The sequence below is a fragment of the Narcine bancroftii genome, chromosome 9 (assembly GCF_036971445.1).
Source record: "Narcine bancroftii isolate sNarBan1 chromosome 9, sNarBan1.hap1, whole genome shotgun sequence".
NCBI classification, from domain to species: domain Eukaryota; kingdom Metazoa; phylum Chordata; class Chondrichthyes; order Torpediniformes; family Narcinidae; genus Narcine; species Narcine bancroftii.
Genome location: NC_091477.1, coordinates 34,809,271 through 34,826,620, shown reverse-complemented (window position 1 = coordinate 34,826,620; position 17,350 = coordinate 34,809,271). Strand labels below are relative to the sequence as shown.

At 37.8% G+C, this 17,350-nt stretch overlaps 1 protein-coding gene across 1 annotated transcript in view; it reads right to left on the bottom strand.

Moving 5' to 3' along the window:
• The window catches only part of LOC138743413 (E3 ubiquitin-protein ligase TRIM8-like), a 41,260-nt gene that overhangs the window by 19,918 nt on the left and 3,992 nt on the right, over positions 1-17,350 (bottom strand). The window contains exons 2-8 of the mRNA XM_069898774.1: positions 12,404-12,996; positions 12,177-12,272; positions 8,526-8,759; positions 7,493-7,515; positions 6,575-6,711; positions 5,364-5,442; positions 2,911-2,969 (exon numbers count right to left, since the gene is read on the bottom strand). Of these exons, the coding sequence (XP_069754875.1) occupies positions 2,911-2,969; positions 5,364-5,442; positions 6,575-6,711; positions 7,493-7,515; positions 8,526-8,759; positions 12,177-12,272; positions 12,404-12,976 (1,201 nt within the window). The 5' untranslated portion in view covers positions 12,977-12,996. The remainder of the gene's footprint in view (positions 1-2,910; positions 2,970-5,363; positions 5,443-6,574; positions 6,712-7,492; positions 7,516-8,525; positions 8,760-12,176; positions 12,273-12,403; positions 12,997-17,350) is intronic.

Below are 17,350 nucleotides of genomic sequence, written 5' to 3'. Positions count from 1 at the left end.
TACAGATGACGCAACAAGTCCAGAGTCAAGTCAGCAACGATGATGAATCGCACTACAGAGGTGGAAAATCTTGTGATATGCTATGAGATTAACAACCTGAATCAATGAGGAAAAAAATGAAGGAGATGATTGTGAACATCTGGAGGACTAGGAACAACCACCTTTTACTAGAAATCAATAACTCTGCAGTGGAGAGAGTGGAGAGCACCAAATTCCTTGGAATCCACTCAATTAGTGACATGCAACATTCCCTCATTTGTCAGGAAGGTGCACCAGCGACTGCACTTCCTTAGAAGACTGAAGTGGGCAAGATTACCAGGCACCATCTTGTCAACCTTCTACAGTGGCTCTATCGACAGAGTCCTGGCTGCTGGCTCCATCACAGTGTGGTACATAGAAATGGATGGGAGGTGAATCCACAGGTCCAAAGAGTGACAGAGAGGATCACTTGGGCCTTTCCCTCCCCCCCCCCCACTTTCTCCATCGACCATATGGTTATATGGTTATTGTCCACTGGGATTGGTGTCTGAAGAGGGTGCATAAAATCATTGAGGACCCCTTACATTCCTCACACAGCATTTTTCAGCTGCTCCCATCGGGAAAGAGATACAGGAGTACCAGATGCAATATCATCAGACTGAGAAATAGCATCTTACCATGGGCAGTGAGAATGCTGAATGACTAAATGAACAGCTCACACCAACCCTCTGACACTCTCATACTTACAATATTTATTTATCTTTTGTATACATGAGTACTTGTCCTGCCTTTGTATTACTTGTCTGTATGTGTGTTATGTCTGGTTGTAGGTCTGCATGTTTTACAATGAGGACAGAAAACGCTGTTTTGTTGGGTTGTACTTGTGCAATCAGACAATAATAAACTTGACTAGATGTGACCCTGAAATGGTTTTGTTTTATTTATAACATGATAGAAGCTGATTCCAGCCATTTAAACCCGTGCTGCCCAATTACACCCAAATTAACCTACAACCCCATAAATGTTGGAGGATGGGAGGAAACCAGAACACCCAGGGAAAACCCACACAGACTCGGGAAGAACGTACAAACTCCTGACAGACACTGCTGGATTCGAACCCAGGTCACTGACACTGCAATAGCGTCACACTATCTGCTACGTGAACCCGTGTGGTTGTGGACTATATGTCTGAAAAGGCTCTAAGAGTTAACCCACTCCAGCAGTCAAATGAACCTACAACTGTGGTATCTGCTCCTTCATTAACATGGCTGGATCAATGTTATAATTTTTCATGTGATTTGACAGACTTTGTCTCTCTTCCCAGCCTTTCATTCAGTGGATGTGAATAAGGGTAGATAAGGTGAATAAACACGAATCATGTTGATTCATTAATCACTAAACTTTACCTAGAAATTCTGAGATTATTTTATAGATTCCATTTAGGATTTCACTAATGGTGCTGAATATGACCAAAAAGAAAGGGCTATAAATTGTGAATTCAATAGTGCTCTAGTTAACATCAACAATTGAATTAAATATCTATTAAAACAGTTTTTGAAAAAGCAGCAAAACTACATCTTCCCTGAGGATATGTTACTTTTTCATCATCATTCAGGCACCTTTCTCTCTCCACCTGTCATGATCTCTGACCTTCGAATTGTAGTCGTTGCCTCCCCTGTTTCTCTTCAGTGAAAGCTCCATCTTTGAGCTGAGACCGTAGTCGATGATTATACAAGGGAAAAAAAAATACTGAAGTTGTTTCCCGTTGCCTTCTTCAGTTGCAGTGTCCATACTGGAGGGATAACTCTTACCATTGATCAGCAGATTCATCTGCCCAGTGTTTTAGTTATACAACTATAAATTCCAATTTTTAGAATTTGCTTGTAAAAACCATCCACCAATCCAAGGCTTCATGTGATCCTGATTGGGAGGCTAAACACCTTGCCTAAGGGTGACCTGTAGGCTATTGAACTGAAGGAGCACCTTGCACCTCCTTTTGCTGAGCAATTGCACAGCACTGACTCCAAATACTTTTTTGCATTCAGATATTTGCTTATCATTTCCTTCTGACAACTAAGCCCATGTTTCCAGATTTTGTGCCTTCTTCGCTATGGTATTGATCATTTCATGCCTTCAATTTTCATTTCTGACATCCATTGATGACATCAACTTCATATTTACTGTAACCCAAAGAAATTTTCTTGAATGCGAACAATTTTCATGTACATTTATGTACACATACACTTTTTTTTTCCTGTCACTGACCATTCATTTTTTTTTATAAATTGTGCACTGCTAAATATCAGTAGAAGCTGCGTTCTACATCCTTTTGTTTTTGTTGCCATTTTCTCTCTTCAGCAACGATATACTATGTCACATTCACTCACAGACATAGCTTATTTATCATACATTTGAAAAAAAAATCTGAAAATACTTGACCGGATGTGAGTTTGCAGTATTAAAAATAGCATTCTATAACATTTCAAACAGGATATCAGATTTCCACAAATTAAACTTGCTACCTATGAGAAATATTATTTCCCTTTGGAATGGGAAGGCTTCATGGTAATGGTAATCTTAATATTATCAAACATGTAAGTATAATGTATTTTTGCACCAAAATTCTTGCATGCTGCAGTCAGAAAAGTATTTTGTAAATACAGAATTATAATATAGGTAGTGTACATTAAATGACCATAGTATAGATAGAGACAATAAATAAAAAAAGATAATAAATACTCACAGTTAGTTAGTGCATGAAAAATTATTCCGAAGAAATAATTCAATAGTGCAGAAAAAATCTTTTTGTGGTCCCAGAGTAGTTTATGGTTTGGACGGTAATGGGAGGTTGTTACAATGACAAGGCTTATTGTTCCCTCAAATTTTGTGAAATCTTGTTTGATTTATAATCAATGCACATTCAATAAATACCTTCACAAAATAAGTATGTATATTGTTTTCTTCTAATGTCTCCACTTCCTGAGAGGTTCCTATAATAAATAATATATCTTAGTGAATTCTCAAGATGTTGAGGCATGATTTATAATAAGTACTGCTATGAGTAGAGTGCTGTCAGGATTGAATGCTATTGATACTGTGCCGAAAGGATTAGTTTTGTGAAAATTAAATGACAGAGTGCAATGTTATCAGGTTGTGAAAAAGCATTGAAAAGTTTAAAGTTTTGAGGTGTTTGGCAGCTGATTTATCTCTCTGGAATTCCAAAGGGCTTGCCCTCAGAATAACAGGTTGACCATTTAGGATTTAGATGAAGAGAACTTTCTCTCCACAGGGAACTGCAAATTTTTAGAATTTTTCAACTCAGAAGGCTTCTTACCTTCAGTAGATTTAATATATACATTTTGGCTATTAAGGAAATCAAGGAATATGAGATTAATACAGGAAAGTGATGCTAAGGGAAGCCACAATCTTATGGAAAGGAGGAGCACGTGATCTAACTGTTCCATCTTCTTCTCATGTGTTCTCATTGAGGATGGATCTTAAGGGATTCTTGAATACAAAGTGAATCTGAAGGAATGGGAATGAAATGAGAAAGCAGTCTAGCTGTATGGATTGTCAGAATTATACATAATTGATGGAACAAATTCAGGAGGTCATTTGGTCTACTGCTTTTTATGATTTTATATTGGGAAACCTAAAAGTCAGCAGATGAATCAGGCTGACATCTCTGGAATTCATCCCTCTCAAAGGCACCTTTTGTGGATTACCAGGCATCTCCACAGGCTTTTGGATAACTGCACTGTGATACTTGCAAAGGCTTTAGCAAGTTCCACCAAGAAATGCATTTGATCTCGCAAAAGCACACCATGTACCAAGTCTTCGTCTCTCCTACATCTGGTGTCTTGTTTCTATCTTATCATTAACCACATCCATCTTGAAGCAATGGTAATCCCTGTTTCATGCCAGCTTTCTGTTCAGAAAGTAAATGATTCTCTGCATTTGTCCGAGCGTTGACCTGATAGGCTTTTTTTTTGTGAATGCACCTTTAACTTTACTTTAACCCACTTGAGTAATAATCATTCTTTTGTCATATGAATATTAGAATCATGGCTGTTCACTAAAAATACCATTTGTTTTTATTTTCAATCATAACTTCTCTGATAATGAAACTATTGATGGGGGCCTATTACAGCATTGAATATACAGAACGTGTTTAAAAATAAAACATAACATTCGTAACATTATTTCCAAGGAAATATCATTATGAACAAGAGAACCTCTTGCACTTTACCTTGCATTTAATGACACCAAAAGAAATATATAAATATGTAGGGAATGGGTGTGGATAATGTGCAAGCAAAAGAAATTTTGTTTAATTTGGCATCGTGCTCAGAACAGTTATTGTGGGCCAAAGGGCTTGTTCCTGTTCAGGACTGATCCATGTACTATTCAAACACCCCATTGATCAGCATTATCCTTCAGATCAGTATCAAAATTGGACAAATTTTATCAAGTAAAAAAGAAATAATACAATGTGATAAATTATTCATCTCTTTGAACCTCTAATATCTCTCCTGACTTGCAAAGTTCATATCAGGTGTGTGGTTCCACATTTGGTATTTGCTTAGACCAGTGTAGCCACTGCAAAACATTGATGATTATACAGTTTTTAGATCAATGCCCCCCTCCCCTCACTGAACTCTATATCTACCTCTCTCTTCATTGTCCTATTGATTGCAAACAAAATAAGCAATTTCCCAAGGTTAAATCAATTGCACTCTCTGTAGTCTACAAAATATTTCGGCAGTTAATTACTTAAGGTGAAATATTAGATAAGCGTTATTAGTTCTGCTCAAACTAATAATATAATTGCAAATATTGTAACATTTTAGGAGGCAGAAGCGAGGTACAATGACACATTGCTTTCGAAAATGGACTGAGAGAATGTGTGTTAGTTATGCCAGGAAAAATAGTAAATTATTTTGTCTACTTGACCTTGAGAAATTAAAATTCAGAGAAACAATTTATAATGATATCCTAATTCTCATTGTTTTAAGCATATTATTAATAATTTAATTTTAACAATTTTTTTTTCCACAAATTATAGCTGTTCACTCCAATGTGGGTTAACAAATCACACTGCCATGAAACTGCTGTAGAATGTAGAAATAATCTGGCAAATTACTAGAGCTTCTTTACCTGATGAATGTTATCTGAGCAGATTCTGAAATTTCCGCCAAAGCTTTTGTATCTTTCTTCTTCTTGTTCTAAATTTAAAACTGTACTTTTTTGAATAGTATTACATTTATTGCCATTACCATATTCAGCATCCCCATCATTACTGCTGAACTAATATTATATCTTTAATTAGTAGACTAGTTTTTGATATCGAGGTAACATAGAATTATGTGGCCTACTTTACTCACAGAGATTCTGGTAAAACTGCTTCCTCATTTTCATCTTCTATTTCAACCCTTTCTTCCGATACTTCATTATTTGACTGAACTGAATTTTTTTTTCAAATTCATAAACAAAACAAGGTTACCAATGTATAAAGTACACAGTTCTAGGTTTGAGGATTAATTCATTCATGGTAACATATTCAAAATGATCATACCTGATGAGACCCATATGTAGCCCACATTTTTTCTGTATAATGTACGCTCGCGGGTGTGCGTGTGTGTGTGTGTGTGTGTGTGTGTGTGTGTGTGTGTGTGTATAAAAACACAATAACATTTTAAACATAAACACACACACACACACACACACACACACACACATATATATATATAAAAAGACAAAATTATCCATTGTACCTTAAAATTCAACCAACAACTCAACTTTGCATGCAAATTCTTTGGAGAGTTGTGGAGAAGTCCAGATTCTCAGGTGGTCCAGATTTAAGGCATCTGGAATTTTACTCTATTTCCCATATTTTTATTAAGCTTCTTTTCCCCACTCTATCTAATATAATTTTTTTGTCTCACTGAAACCTGTGTTTGAACTTGCTGTTCAAACATACTTTATTTCTCGGATATAATCAGTGACCTTCTTTGCCACCATGACTTATCTTTTGTTGGCTAATTTTGATATCCTATTACCTAGATTTCTTCTTTCATTCTTGTCAATAGTGTCTCTTTCCTCCTAATGACACCCATGTTCTTCAATTCATCATCCTTTATTACTTTGGAATGACTGCACTCTTTTGCCGGCTACTCATTCCTCCCTTCCGCACCAAACATCCATTATCAATAAACAGGTTATTTTCTAGATAAAGCATTTTTATGATTTAAATATTTTTAAAAAACCACGCTTTCATGGATTGCTTTTCTCTGTGTGCTTAATTCCTACTTTGGATGTGTGTCAGTTATTAACCAGCTGTATATAAATTGATGTAATTTCTGTGCAGCTTTTGTTGCCGCCCTGTTACATGTTTCTGTTAGTTCTAGTTCTCTGCAATGATCCTTTTACTATGGATTTGTTGAGCTCTGAATTTCTTTCCAATTTATAATGCATATCAGTTAAAAATATATATAGAACATCATAAATTACAGTTCTAAATTATATCTGTATTTATTACATAATTAAAATCTGTTTTTATTAGTTATAAAAAAGGAACAAGTTTATAAGTACTTACCAGGATAGTCAAAAATTAGAGCATTTATCATCTCAAAAATGCGCTTAATTTCTTGTTTAATGGTTGATATTGCAGTTTCATCGATCTTCTTCCAGGATATCCTCAGTGTTTCTACTCTAGTGTTATTGTTGGAAATCCTGAAAGTGATTTTCAGCCATTAGATTGAATCCAAGTATTTCTATTTAAAACCCCATCTTCCTGAAAGCGAACAGTACAATTTGTTTTATTTTATGTAATCTGTCAAGTATGATGGGAACTTCTTAAAAGAGATCAATTATTTTCCTATTTATTCACCAAAATCTCAGAATAATGAAAACTACAGAGAAATATATTGTATCATCTATAAGAAACTTTTACCAGTTTTCCCCTCCTCTCTTTTTATCTCACACCAACGTGACAAAATAATTTTGTTGGCTTTCTATATTTCAGTTTCTACAAGGGTAGTTTGCTAGGTTTGCAACAAAATAAAATGCTTAAATAATGTGAAGGATCAAGATTCTTAATATTTTATGTAATGATAAATTCAGATTAATCACTTTCTAGGACCCAATTATGGGTATTCTTTTGAATCATCTTGCTTTTCACCCTTCCTGGGCTTAAAAAAAACCCACATGAGCAGACAAAATTATGCAGAGTTTTCTAACCAGCTACAACCTGTCTCTTGCTGACTGGATCAATATTGACTCTTGTTTGGTAAATCAAAAATGGGCTTATCCTCGAAGGGACATGGTGTGGGTGTAGATTTAAGGAAACTGTGCTCTCATTATTGTTGCATCAAGGCCACTTGGCACATGGGCTGTTTTATCTTAGTCAATAAGCCCACACCGAATGTCACAGCAGGTTTGTTATTGGTCCTTTGGACAGGAGGGTTAAAAGCGATGCTTTGGTTTGTTCTATTAAATATTAAGCAGTTCCTACCTTTCATCTGTCGAGTTGAAACCCTGGGAAAGAAATTTTTAAAAATTGGTCAAGCCCACGTGATATAAAATATTCCCTCTCTCTCTTCATTATATAATATTATAGCTCAAGAAACTATATTCCATGAAAAATTATTTTGAGGGTTTCCATATTGTTTTGAAAATGCACCTCTGTATCATTTTAAAACAGTGAAAGTATGTGAAAACAGTGAAGGGCAGCATGGTTAGCATCGAGATTTAGTGCAGTGTTGCCGCAACACCAATGATCGGGACCTGGGTTTGAAACTTGTGCTGTCTGCAAAAGTTTGTATGTTCTCCCCATGTCTGCTCCACAAACATATTCTCCTCCACCAAATAAAGGCATGCACCATCTAAGGGATAGGTTTCTGAATGAATCCACAACTTTCTTTCTTATTAGAAATAATCCATTTTTGGATTTTGAATGCATTCATAAAACAATCTACTCCCAGCAGGAAGTAAAACATGACATCATGGTTGAAGTAAAAACAATGCTGGAGAAACCCAACAAGTCAAAAAGTGTCCTTTAGATACCTTGATAAAGGCCTCAAGCCCTTCATCAAGGTATCCCAGCAGGATGTGGCGCGTGATTGATGTACTTTAATTTATAAAACCACATTTATTGAAGGTTAGAAAAATGGGAAAAGAAATCAGTGGGGAATAAGTTATATTAAAATTGGATTGCAAAAGCATGGAGGTTTCAGTGAAAAAGGCTGAAAGTAAACTTTCTCCGTGTTACGCTTCATGCGGACATCAATATATTGATCAAATCGACTCAATTCATAGTATTTGTAATTAATCAACCTGTTCCAATATTCTTGAGAATATGTGTAGAATAGAATGAGTTTAGAATAGGATGTTCAATGATGTTCAATTCTAAATAGGATGTAAATTGATGTTTGATAGTTGGCATACTGGAATCGCCAAAGAACCAATGTCCTTAGTGTATCAACAAAAGCAATTCGGAAAAGTAATTTATCAATAATGATTATTTAGAATAAGGTATTTTTTTTAACCTTCATAAAGAGAAGTGAGTCTTTCTGATTCTTTAGGTCTTGCACTTCCTGAATAAGATGAATAGTAACTTCTCTTCTGATTTCAAATTCTTGTATTTTCTTTAAAACTTTTGAAAGGTTTATATTTTTCTCTGTTATAACTGCGTCCAAGATTTGCTTTTCTTTCTTGGCCAACAGCATTCTAATTTCTTGGAACAGTTCTGAAATTTGTTTTCTCAAACTAGCACTGTCTTTCTGCATAAATAAAGGAAACAACTAAAATGTAGGAACAAAATAACTTACACTGAAAGCTATGCAAATTCACGTCAGGCTTAATACCTGCATTGTAACATTTTCCTTAAACATAGGCCCAATAGTCATCAAAGCTCATTATAAAAGAAGAATACTTACACGCTTTTTTAACTACATTTATTCAATTTTATTTGGAATAAATTCCACTTATTCTCTTTGTTTTGTTTTGCAATGAGCATGAAAGGATAAAGGATCAAGTATCAAAAGAAGACAATGTGGTCCCTTGAGTCTCTTTCACATAACATAGCCCAATATACCTGCATTCAAGTAACCATTTACACCTAGGATTTATGACCACTTCTTCAACAGCTTCCCTGCAGCAATTGCAGTTGGCTTTTCCAGGTTACACCTCTGTATTCTTTTCAAGTGAATCACTGGAATTTATATGCCATTACATGGCTGCTTCACTAAATGGCCACTGGAAATTATTTTAGGTTGGTGGGGATGGTGATGATGGGAATGTGGGGAGAACAAAACATAGGATGAGTGTAATTGGATGCTTACTCAATGGACTTCAACGCTCTATGATTCTGTGGAGCTCTGACTATAACAGGTGGTGTTAAATTCAAATAAAGTCCTGGTGAAACTGACATCAGCAAGCATTGTGGGTTGATGTCTTGTTGGAGGTCAGTCATTCCAGCCTCATGATTTCACTGCAGGACTTCCTTGGGGCTGTATCCCTACCCAATGATTTTCAGGTGCCTCTTCAATGATCTTCCTTTCGTCATAAGATTAGAAGTAGAAAAATGGCTGACAATTGAAATAGGCACCACAACGGCAATGACAATTTTATTCAGACAGAATTTCACTACCCGATCTTGACACTCAATGGCATTAATGCTGACAAGTGCTCCACTATGAACGTTCTGTGAATCACCATTGACCATTCACTTGGATCCAATGATATAAATACTGCAGTAGGAGGAGCAGGTCAGAGTGCAACTATCTTCCGGCAAGTGACGCACTATCGGAACCTTCAAAGTCTTTCTTCCATGCCAGGAATGTGATGAAACAACTCTCAAGATATATGACATCATCCAGGACAAAACAGCTGGTTTGAATGATTTCCTATCTACCGCCCTAAGCAATCATTCCCTCCCAAACAAATAAACCTCGGTTACACAATCTACAAAGTTCCCCTCCTTGATTCACACTTGGAAATACTGTCATTCCTTTATCAATGCTGAATATAAACCTTAGAACTCCTTCAGCAACAGTATTTGGAGAGCACCTTCACCGGATGAGTGGAGTATCCCAGGTCGCTTCTCGCTACGTTAGGGGTAGACAGACAAGATACAAATGCCTGCAATGTCTATGGGCTAGAAAATGAATGAATAACTCAGTATTAATCCGAACTGTACATTTTTGACTCACTACTCTTTAAGCTGTCTTTACCAGTAAAATCATTCTATCTGTCAATGTGTTGCACATTTTTTATGCAACTGAGCTGACCACATATATTCCCTTGCTGATTTCTGCCAAGCTTATTTCATCAAACGTTAGTCAAAGTGTATTAAGCCAGAGATAATAATTGAGATTGAAGAAGACAATTGATTTGTGAGCTTGTCTAATACACTTAGTGGGGAAGATCAAAATTCAGAGGAGCTGCAGGTATTGGTGATTGGGTGTGGATGTGGGCCAGGGCTTTGCAGCTCTGGGCAGGAGTGGGAAATCTGGATCAGGAGTTTGGTGTGGACGAATGCTGAAATTCATAGAGCTCTGCAGCATGGACCAGGTCCCTCAGCCTGGCATTCTTGGCTAGTTTCATGTGCCTGCATTTGTTCCTTATCCTTCTCAACCCTTCTCTTCATATATTTGTACAAATGTCTTTGAAAATAATTTTACCCACTTCTCTAGCTTCTTGTGAAAGGTTTTTCTAGATATCAACTATCATCTGACTGAAAACGTTGCCCCTAGGGTGCCTCTTAAATTGCTTGTTTGCCATCTTAAACCTATAAAGCGACCTCAATTTTAGAATTGTCTACTCTGAGAAAAAGAAGGGGAACATTCACTTTATCCAATCATTTTATGTTGTTATAAGCCTCAATAAGGTTATCCCTCAAGACTCCTCGCTCTAGAGAAAAAAAAGACCCAGTCTATCCAACCTGTTCCTATAATAACCACTCTAGCCCCAGTAATATCCTGGAAAATATCCTCAACACCCTTTCCAATGTATTGATATCAATTTGGATGGGACGAGAACCTAGCAAAACAAATAGATAATTGAAGGAACCTGGAACCGGAGCAAAGGGAAATAGGTTAGTACAGTGTGGGATATAAACTATGTAGGAAGCAAATGGAGGAAGGAGAGAGAAGAGTAAAATTATGGCCCAGTGCTGGGACAGTGGCAATTTGCTGGTTGGAAGCTTTTTATTCACTGTACTTGGAGAACCAACCAAGCAAGGGCAATTTTTAGTCTTTATATATTTCTCCTTTCTTCATTTGCCTAATTTACATTATTCCTGGCTCATTTCAGGCATGCTAAAGACTGGAATATATGGATTATCTTGAGGTCTCCTACATATTTATGTCATGCATATTTTTGTAACTGTTATACAGTAGAGTAAAACCCTTGGTATCTGGCCCCTATGGGGATTGGTAGATGTTGGATAAGTGTATTTTCCTGCTGCTTGAGACTTGCTCTTACAATGTCTAAGTAATATACATGCATTTAAAAATAAACAGTTCAAAAGACAAAAGAAAAATTACTATACTGTGTTTGTACTGAATAAACATCATTTGCATGAATATATAAACCTCAGACCATTTTATTTTAATTTCAATGACATACTTTGAAAAAATTTAACCATCAGTTCATCTGCAGGTTCATCTCCATGGAGCCACCCACAAGTCAAAGAATGACATTATAGATAATTAACCCCATCCATCCCCCAAGCCTACAGATAAAGCCTCTGACTGGGGAAACTCTTTCTAAGCAGGGATAAGGAAACACATAAAGAGAGTCACCGCAATGGCGAGCGGCATCAACCAGCTCTTCACCTTGGGTGAATCCATTTCCTTCAACACAATTTTATTCAAACAGTTGCTATGTGCGACGCACAACCAAGAGCTGAATATTTGCTCCCATCTTCACCAAAGATTTGTGTTACTTCAGAGAATATTTACTTTTACAATTTGAAACAAGTATTTTTTTAACCTATTATTTTATTCCTATTTATTTTAATTGTTTTTATTTATTTTCCGCGATTTTTTTGTTGTTGCCAGTAGCTTGAGGCTGGCGGTTGCTTGAATTTCAGATACCAGGGGTTTTACTGTGTATCTACATCATCCCAGTTCACGAGAAGACCATCATCAGTCATGGTGAGACTGATGAATATATTGAGAAGGAAACAAATATACCTTTAAGTTCACTTCAGTCACTTGCATTTCTTTTGTGGCTTCTTCTAAAGTTAGTCTGAAACTCTGCAGATTCTCCAGTTTCTCAGAAAGGCCAGCCTGATAAGGGAAGACCATTGCATGAGTTATCGTAAAATGTAATGTTAAACATTAAAATTTGTGGAATAGATTTCCATTATAATTGATATATCAGATCTGTAATTTTAACAAATGAGTACAATATTCCTCACCTTTTTATCATGATATAAGTCTTTTAAAATGCGTATATCGTGGTTCTTGTGTGTTCCAGCAACACAGCATGTCACGCAGATACAGGAATGGTCGTCAAAGCAGTAATATTCAATGAACTTGTCATGATCTGAACATTTTCTGTCCTCCAAAGAACTGGCAGGTTCAATCAACAGGTGCTTTTTCTGAGCAGCTCTCTCAGAGTGCTTCCTCAAGTGTTGTTCACATAGAGATGCTTCACAATTTATACATGTCTTCACTGCCGGGAGAGGACTATCCAAACAGTAATCACAGAAGATTTCCAGTGGTCCTTCCTGCAACTGGGTGGCTGCAAAACGTTCTATTATGTTAATTAGTTTTAAGTTTTTATGCAGCAAAGGTTTTTGTGCATACTCAGCTCGACACTCTGGGCAAGAGTACCCCACCTCAGGGTCTTTTTTGTCCCAGTTGTTTTCAATACATCTGCGACAGAAGTTGTGCCCACAGAAGAGTGAGACTGGTTCTGTATAAATATTCCAGCAAATTGAACAATTTAGTTCCTCTTCTAAATTACTAACAGCTGAAGTAGAAGCCATTTTTGTTCCTTTGAAGCAAGCTGTAAAAGAGTTGCTCAATGGTTAACAATCAGAAAGAACACGTAAAATATAATTAACATTGATATACAACCTCTAAAGAGGGCAAAACTATTTCATTCACAATGAAGCTTGTTTGTGAATTTCTTTGCTTTGTCATCAATATGCCTGTTTCCGCTCCGTAAACGGTTATTTGGTTATATGGTTATTGCTGAAATGCAAGGAAACACAACTACCAGTTTGCATGGTGAATAATACTCAGGTGTCTTAGTGATTTCAGATTTATTGTCAGAGTACATGCACCCCTGAGATTCTTTTTCCTGTGGGCGAGGCAGAATTATCGCTTATTGTTAGTGCAAAAATAAAATTCGACTCAACGTGCACACGTAAACAATAAAGAAATTTTAATACAGAGAGAATGAAAGAAATAATAAAGTACACAATTAAGAGTCTTAAATGTATTCCTGATTGAGTTTGTTGTGGAGGAGTCTGTTGATAGAGGGGTAGCGGCTGTTCCTGAAACTGGTGGTGCGAGTCTTGTGGCGCCTATACTTCTTTCCTGATGGTAGCAGTGACAACAGAGCATGTGCTGGGTAGTGTGGGTCCTTGATGATTGCTGTGTTCCAGGTAGATGTTGTCGATGGCAGTAAAGAATGAAATTGGTTTTATAATGTGGGTTGAAACATTAGTTTTCCCTGGGACAGGGAGTTTCAAATAGAAATCTCCTAATATTCTCAGCAATTTCTTGTGTCCACATAAGAAGGGTGGGCCTAACAGATCTCAAGGATGGCAAGCTGAAAGGACAGCATTGTCCCTGTACGTTAATGGAATATCAGCTGAGAATATCAGTATTAGAATCAAGAAGTGCAGTTTGAAACCATCATCTCCAGAGTCACAGCTAAGAATGGCACCAAACAGCCATAGCTGGCACTTAATCAGAAATGAGGGATTGGAACCCACAGTTGTCTAATGACTGAATTAAAAATGGCACCTTCCTGAAAAGTGAGATGTGTGTCCACGATTGATCATTAGTTTGGTAAACTTGAAACTTGGTGCTCTCTACTCTTTCCACTGCAGAGTATTGATGTGTAGTGGGGGGTGGTCCTTTCTGGTCCTCCTGAGGTCCATGATCAATTTACTGTGACAAATTGACTGAATCATTGACTGATCCTGAGAAACTCACGCATGGTAACTTTTCAGGATTCCAGGTATTTCTCCTCACTACCCCTCCCAAGGAGAAGCTGTGGAATGCGGTCGGATCTCTTTCCCTTCTCTCTCAACCAGGGTTTACTAGAAGAACGTGATTTTCCCTTGGTATTGTACACAGGCATTTGATTTGTCAACGATCTCATTACATTTTGTATTGTGGATGCTGCAGCACACTGACAGTTAAAATGCCTCAAAGAAATTCTGTGAGGAAGTACACCAGCAGGGATTCCTGATTACCTTTCCAGACAGGATTAATAGAGATAACAGTTATTGTAAAACCGACCTGTGTCCTTGAAAGAGACCAATCATGAAATACAGATGCTGAGAGTATGAAGTATGAAAAGGGAAGATAGAAACTAACTGCAGCAAGCACTTTTTGTTTTTGCTTTTTGTTTCAGTTTATTCAAGATTTAAGATTATTTTATTGTCATGTAAATTTCATTTAGTCTACTGTAATGCATAAATTCACTACCCACAGAAATTGCCCAGAGAAAGAGAAGTAAAAGAGAGTCCACCCCAGAGTCATTGGGTGTCCATGGATTCACCTCCGGAGTTCCTGCAGCCTATGTAGCCACGTAGCCTCAAGTTCAAACCATCAGCAACTCGAGCTCCAGATGCAAACCTCTGACAATGATCAGGAAGCCTCCATCACCCTTGGCACCCTTTCGCATCTTAGTACCTCGTCAGCCAGTCCCGAGCCAGCCTCCAGTAGTTCACAGCCTGGTGTGTGTCTTTTGACAGCAGATGCCAACAACCCGCAGCCTATATAGGTTCCTTGCTTCAGGTCAGCAACAGATTTCCACCTGAATGTTCTTCAGCTCCAGAGCCCCTTAGTGGTCCACTGCCATGCTCACCGTCCCATGGGTCATCTCCTCTGCTTTGCTTCCTCAAACAGAGGCATTCTCTTTGTTTCCTGGTGCTCTGTACCAGTCCTCTGTTTTCCCGGAGTTTGTAACCCTCGTGGCTGCTGCTGTACATTGATGCCATCATCTTGGGGCCAAGCCCTCATGGTGGTAAGATTTTAAAAAATCCCACCAATACCTCACACAGGAGAGCGCTGTGTCTCTGTTCCTTGCTCTCCACAGATCTCCACTAGCAACAATGCTGCTTTTAAAGCATCTCCAACTACACCACCATTTTTGCTAATATAGCAGTAGAGAGAAGAGTCCTAATTATTATTGGGCAATTGCATTTATTTTAATTAAAGTATAATTGAACATCTTGATCTGATCATTGCTTAATTCATGTTTCTATATTATTCCATAATTTGTAACTTATAGTTATTTAACAACACATAACAATCCTACTGGAGAAAAGTGTGTCAAGTTTATTATCATGCAATTACACAAGTACAACCCAAAGCAAGTGTTCTCTGGACCTCGGTGCAAAACATGTAGACACTCAACCAGACATAGCTCATAGACAAACAATACATATGCAGGACAAGTATTCCTATATACAAATAAATAAATAAATATTATTTCATAAATATTACAGTCTCAGACGGTTTGTGTGAGCAGTTCTTTTAGTCATTTAGTATTCTCACTGCCCATGGGAAGAAGCTGGCTGGCTCAGATACTCGTGTATTCTTTCCCAACAAGAAAGATAATGTGTGTGGGGTGGTAGAAGTCGTCAAAGATTTTGCACACCCTCTTGAAAAAACGATCCCAGTAGACCATCTCGATCTGGGCAGGGTATACCCTAGTAATCCTCTCTCACACTCTATGGTCCTGTTGATTAATCTTCAATCCTTTTCTCTGCAGAAACCATACCACATCCTTTTGCAGCTGGCCAGGACTCTCTCATTGGAGCTCCTGCAGAAGGTTGGTATTTTCCTGGCCATTAGCTTTGTCTTCTCAGGAAGTGCAGTCACTGTTGCACCTTCTCGACAAGTGAGGAGATGTTGCATGTCCATGATAGGTCACTAGTTAAGTGGATTCCAAGGAACTTGGTGCTCTCCACTCTCTCCACTACAGGGTTATTGATGTGCAGTTGAGGGTGGTTGTTCCTGGTCCTCCTGAAGTTCACAATCATTTCCTTGATCTTGTCCACTTAGGTTGTTGCTCTCCCACCACATAATGAGATTTTCCACCTCTTCTCTGTAGTACCACTCATCACTGTTGCTGACAAGGATACTGTTGGAGCTGGATCTGGTGATGCAATCATGCATCAGTAGCGTGAACTGGAGCAAGCTGAGCACACAGCCCTGAGGTACACCAGTGCTCAGAGTGATGGTGCTTGACATTCTGCTACCGACATGGAAAGACTGTGGTCTTTCTGTTAGTAAGTCCAGAATCCAGTTACACAGAGGGATGTTGAGACACAGAGAGGACAGCTTCTCTATCAGACTCTGGGTAATGATCATAATAAATGGTGAGCTGAAGTCAATGAATAACAAACTAGCGAATGAGGCACAGTTCCTCGGGTGGATCAGGACGGAGAGAAGTACGAGGCTATAGCATTGTCAGTGGAACGGTTTCTTCTATAGGTGTATTGAAATGGGTCCAGATTCTCTGGGAAATGTGCTTTGATGCCTTCCATTACCAGATGCTTGAAACATTACATTATGATGGAGGTCAGTGCCATGGGGTATAAAGGTAAACATCTGCATGGAATTCTCAGACCAGTTCAGTGACATGCATGTGCTGCTCTGCTTATACACAAGTAAATAAAGTGCAATTGGAACGAGTTGCTAGTTGTCAGTCTTATTATTTCAGCAACTTGAAAAGTATGATCATCCTAATCGGAGAAGCTCTGTTTATTCACAGCTGAATTTGTCTCCATACATGGCTACTCAATGTGGGGACATAAATGTTACTGGGTTAGAGACCTCATTCCAAAAAGCTACTGACATAAATAAAATAGCAAAATGGTTTATTTATTTTACAACACATTAGAAACTGCTTCAGCCATTGAAACCCATGCCGCCCAATTACACCCAATTAACCTAATGACCCCATATATTTTTGGAGGGTGGGTGAAAAGCAGAGCACACAGGGAAAACCCACACAGGCCATTGGGAGAATTTATTTTTCTTGCAATAAATTTGAATTTCTTCCTAATCGTTACCAGCACCTCCTCAATAACCTTAATAATGCAAGAGAACACCTAGGTACCTCTGCAACCTTTCAGGATTAGATAATATGCTTTAATTGTATTATGAACCTC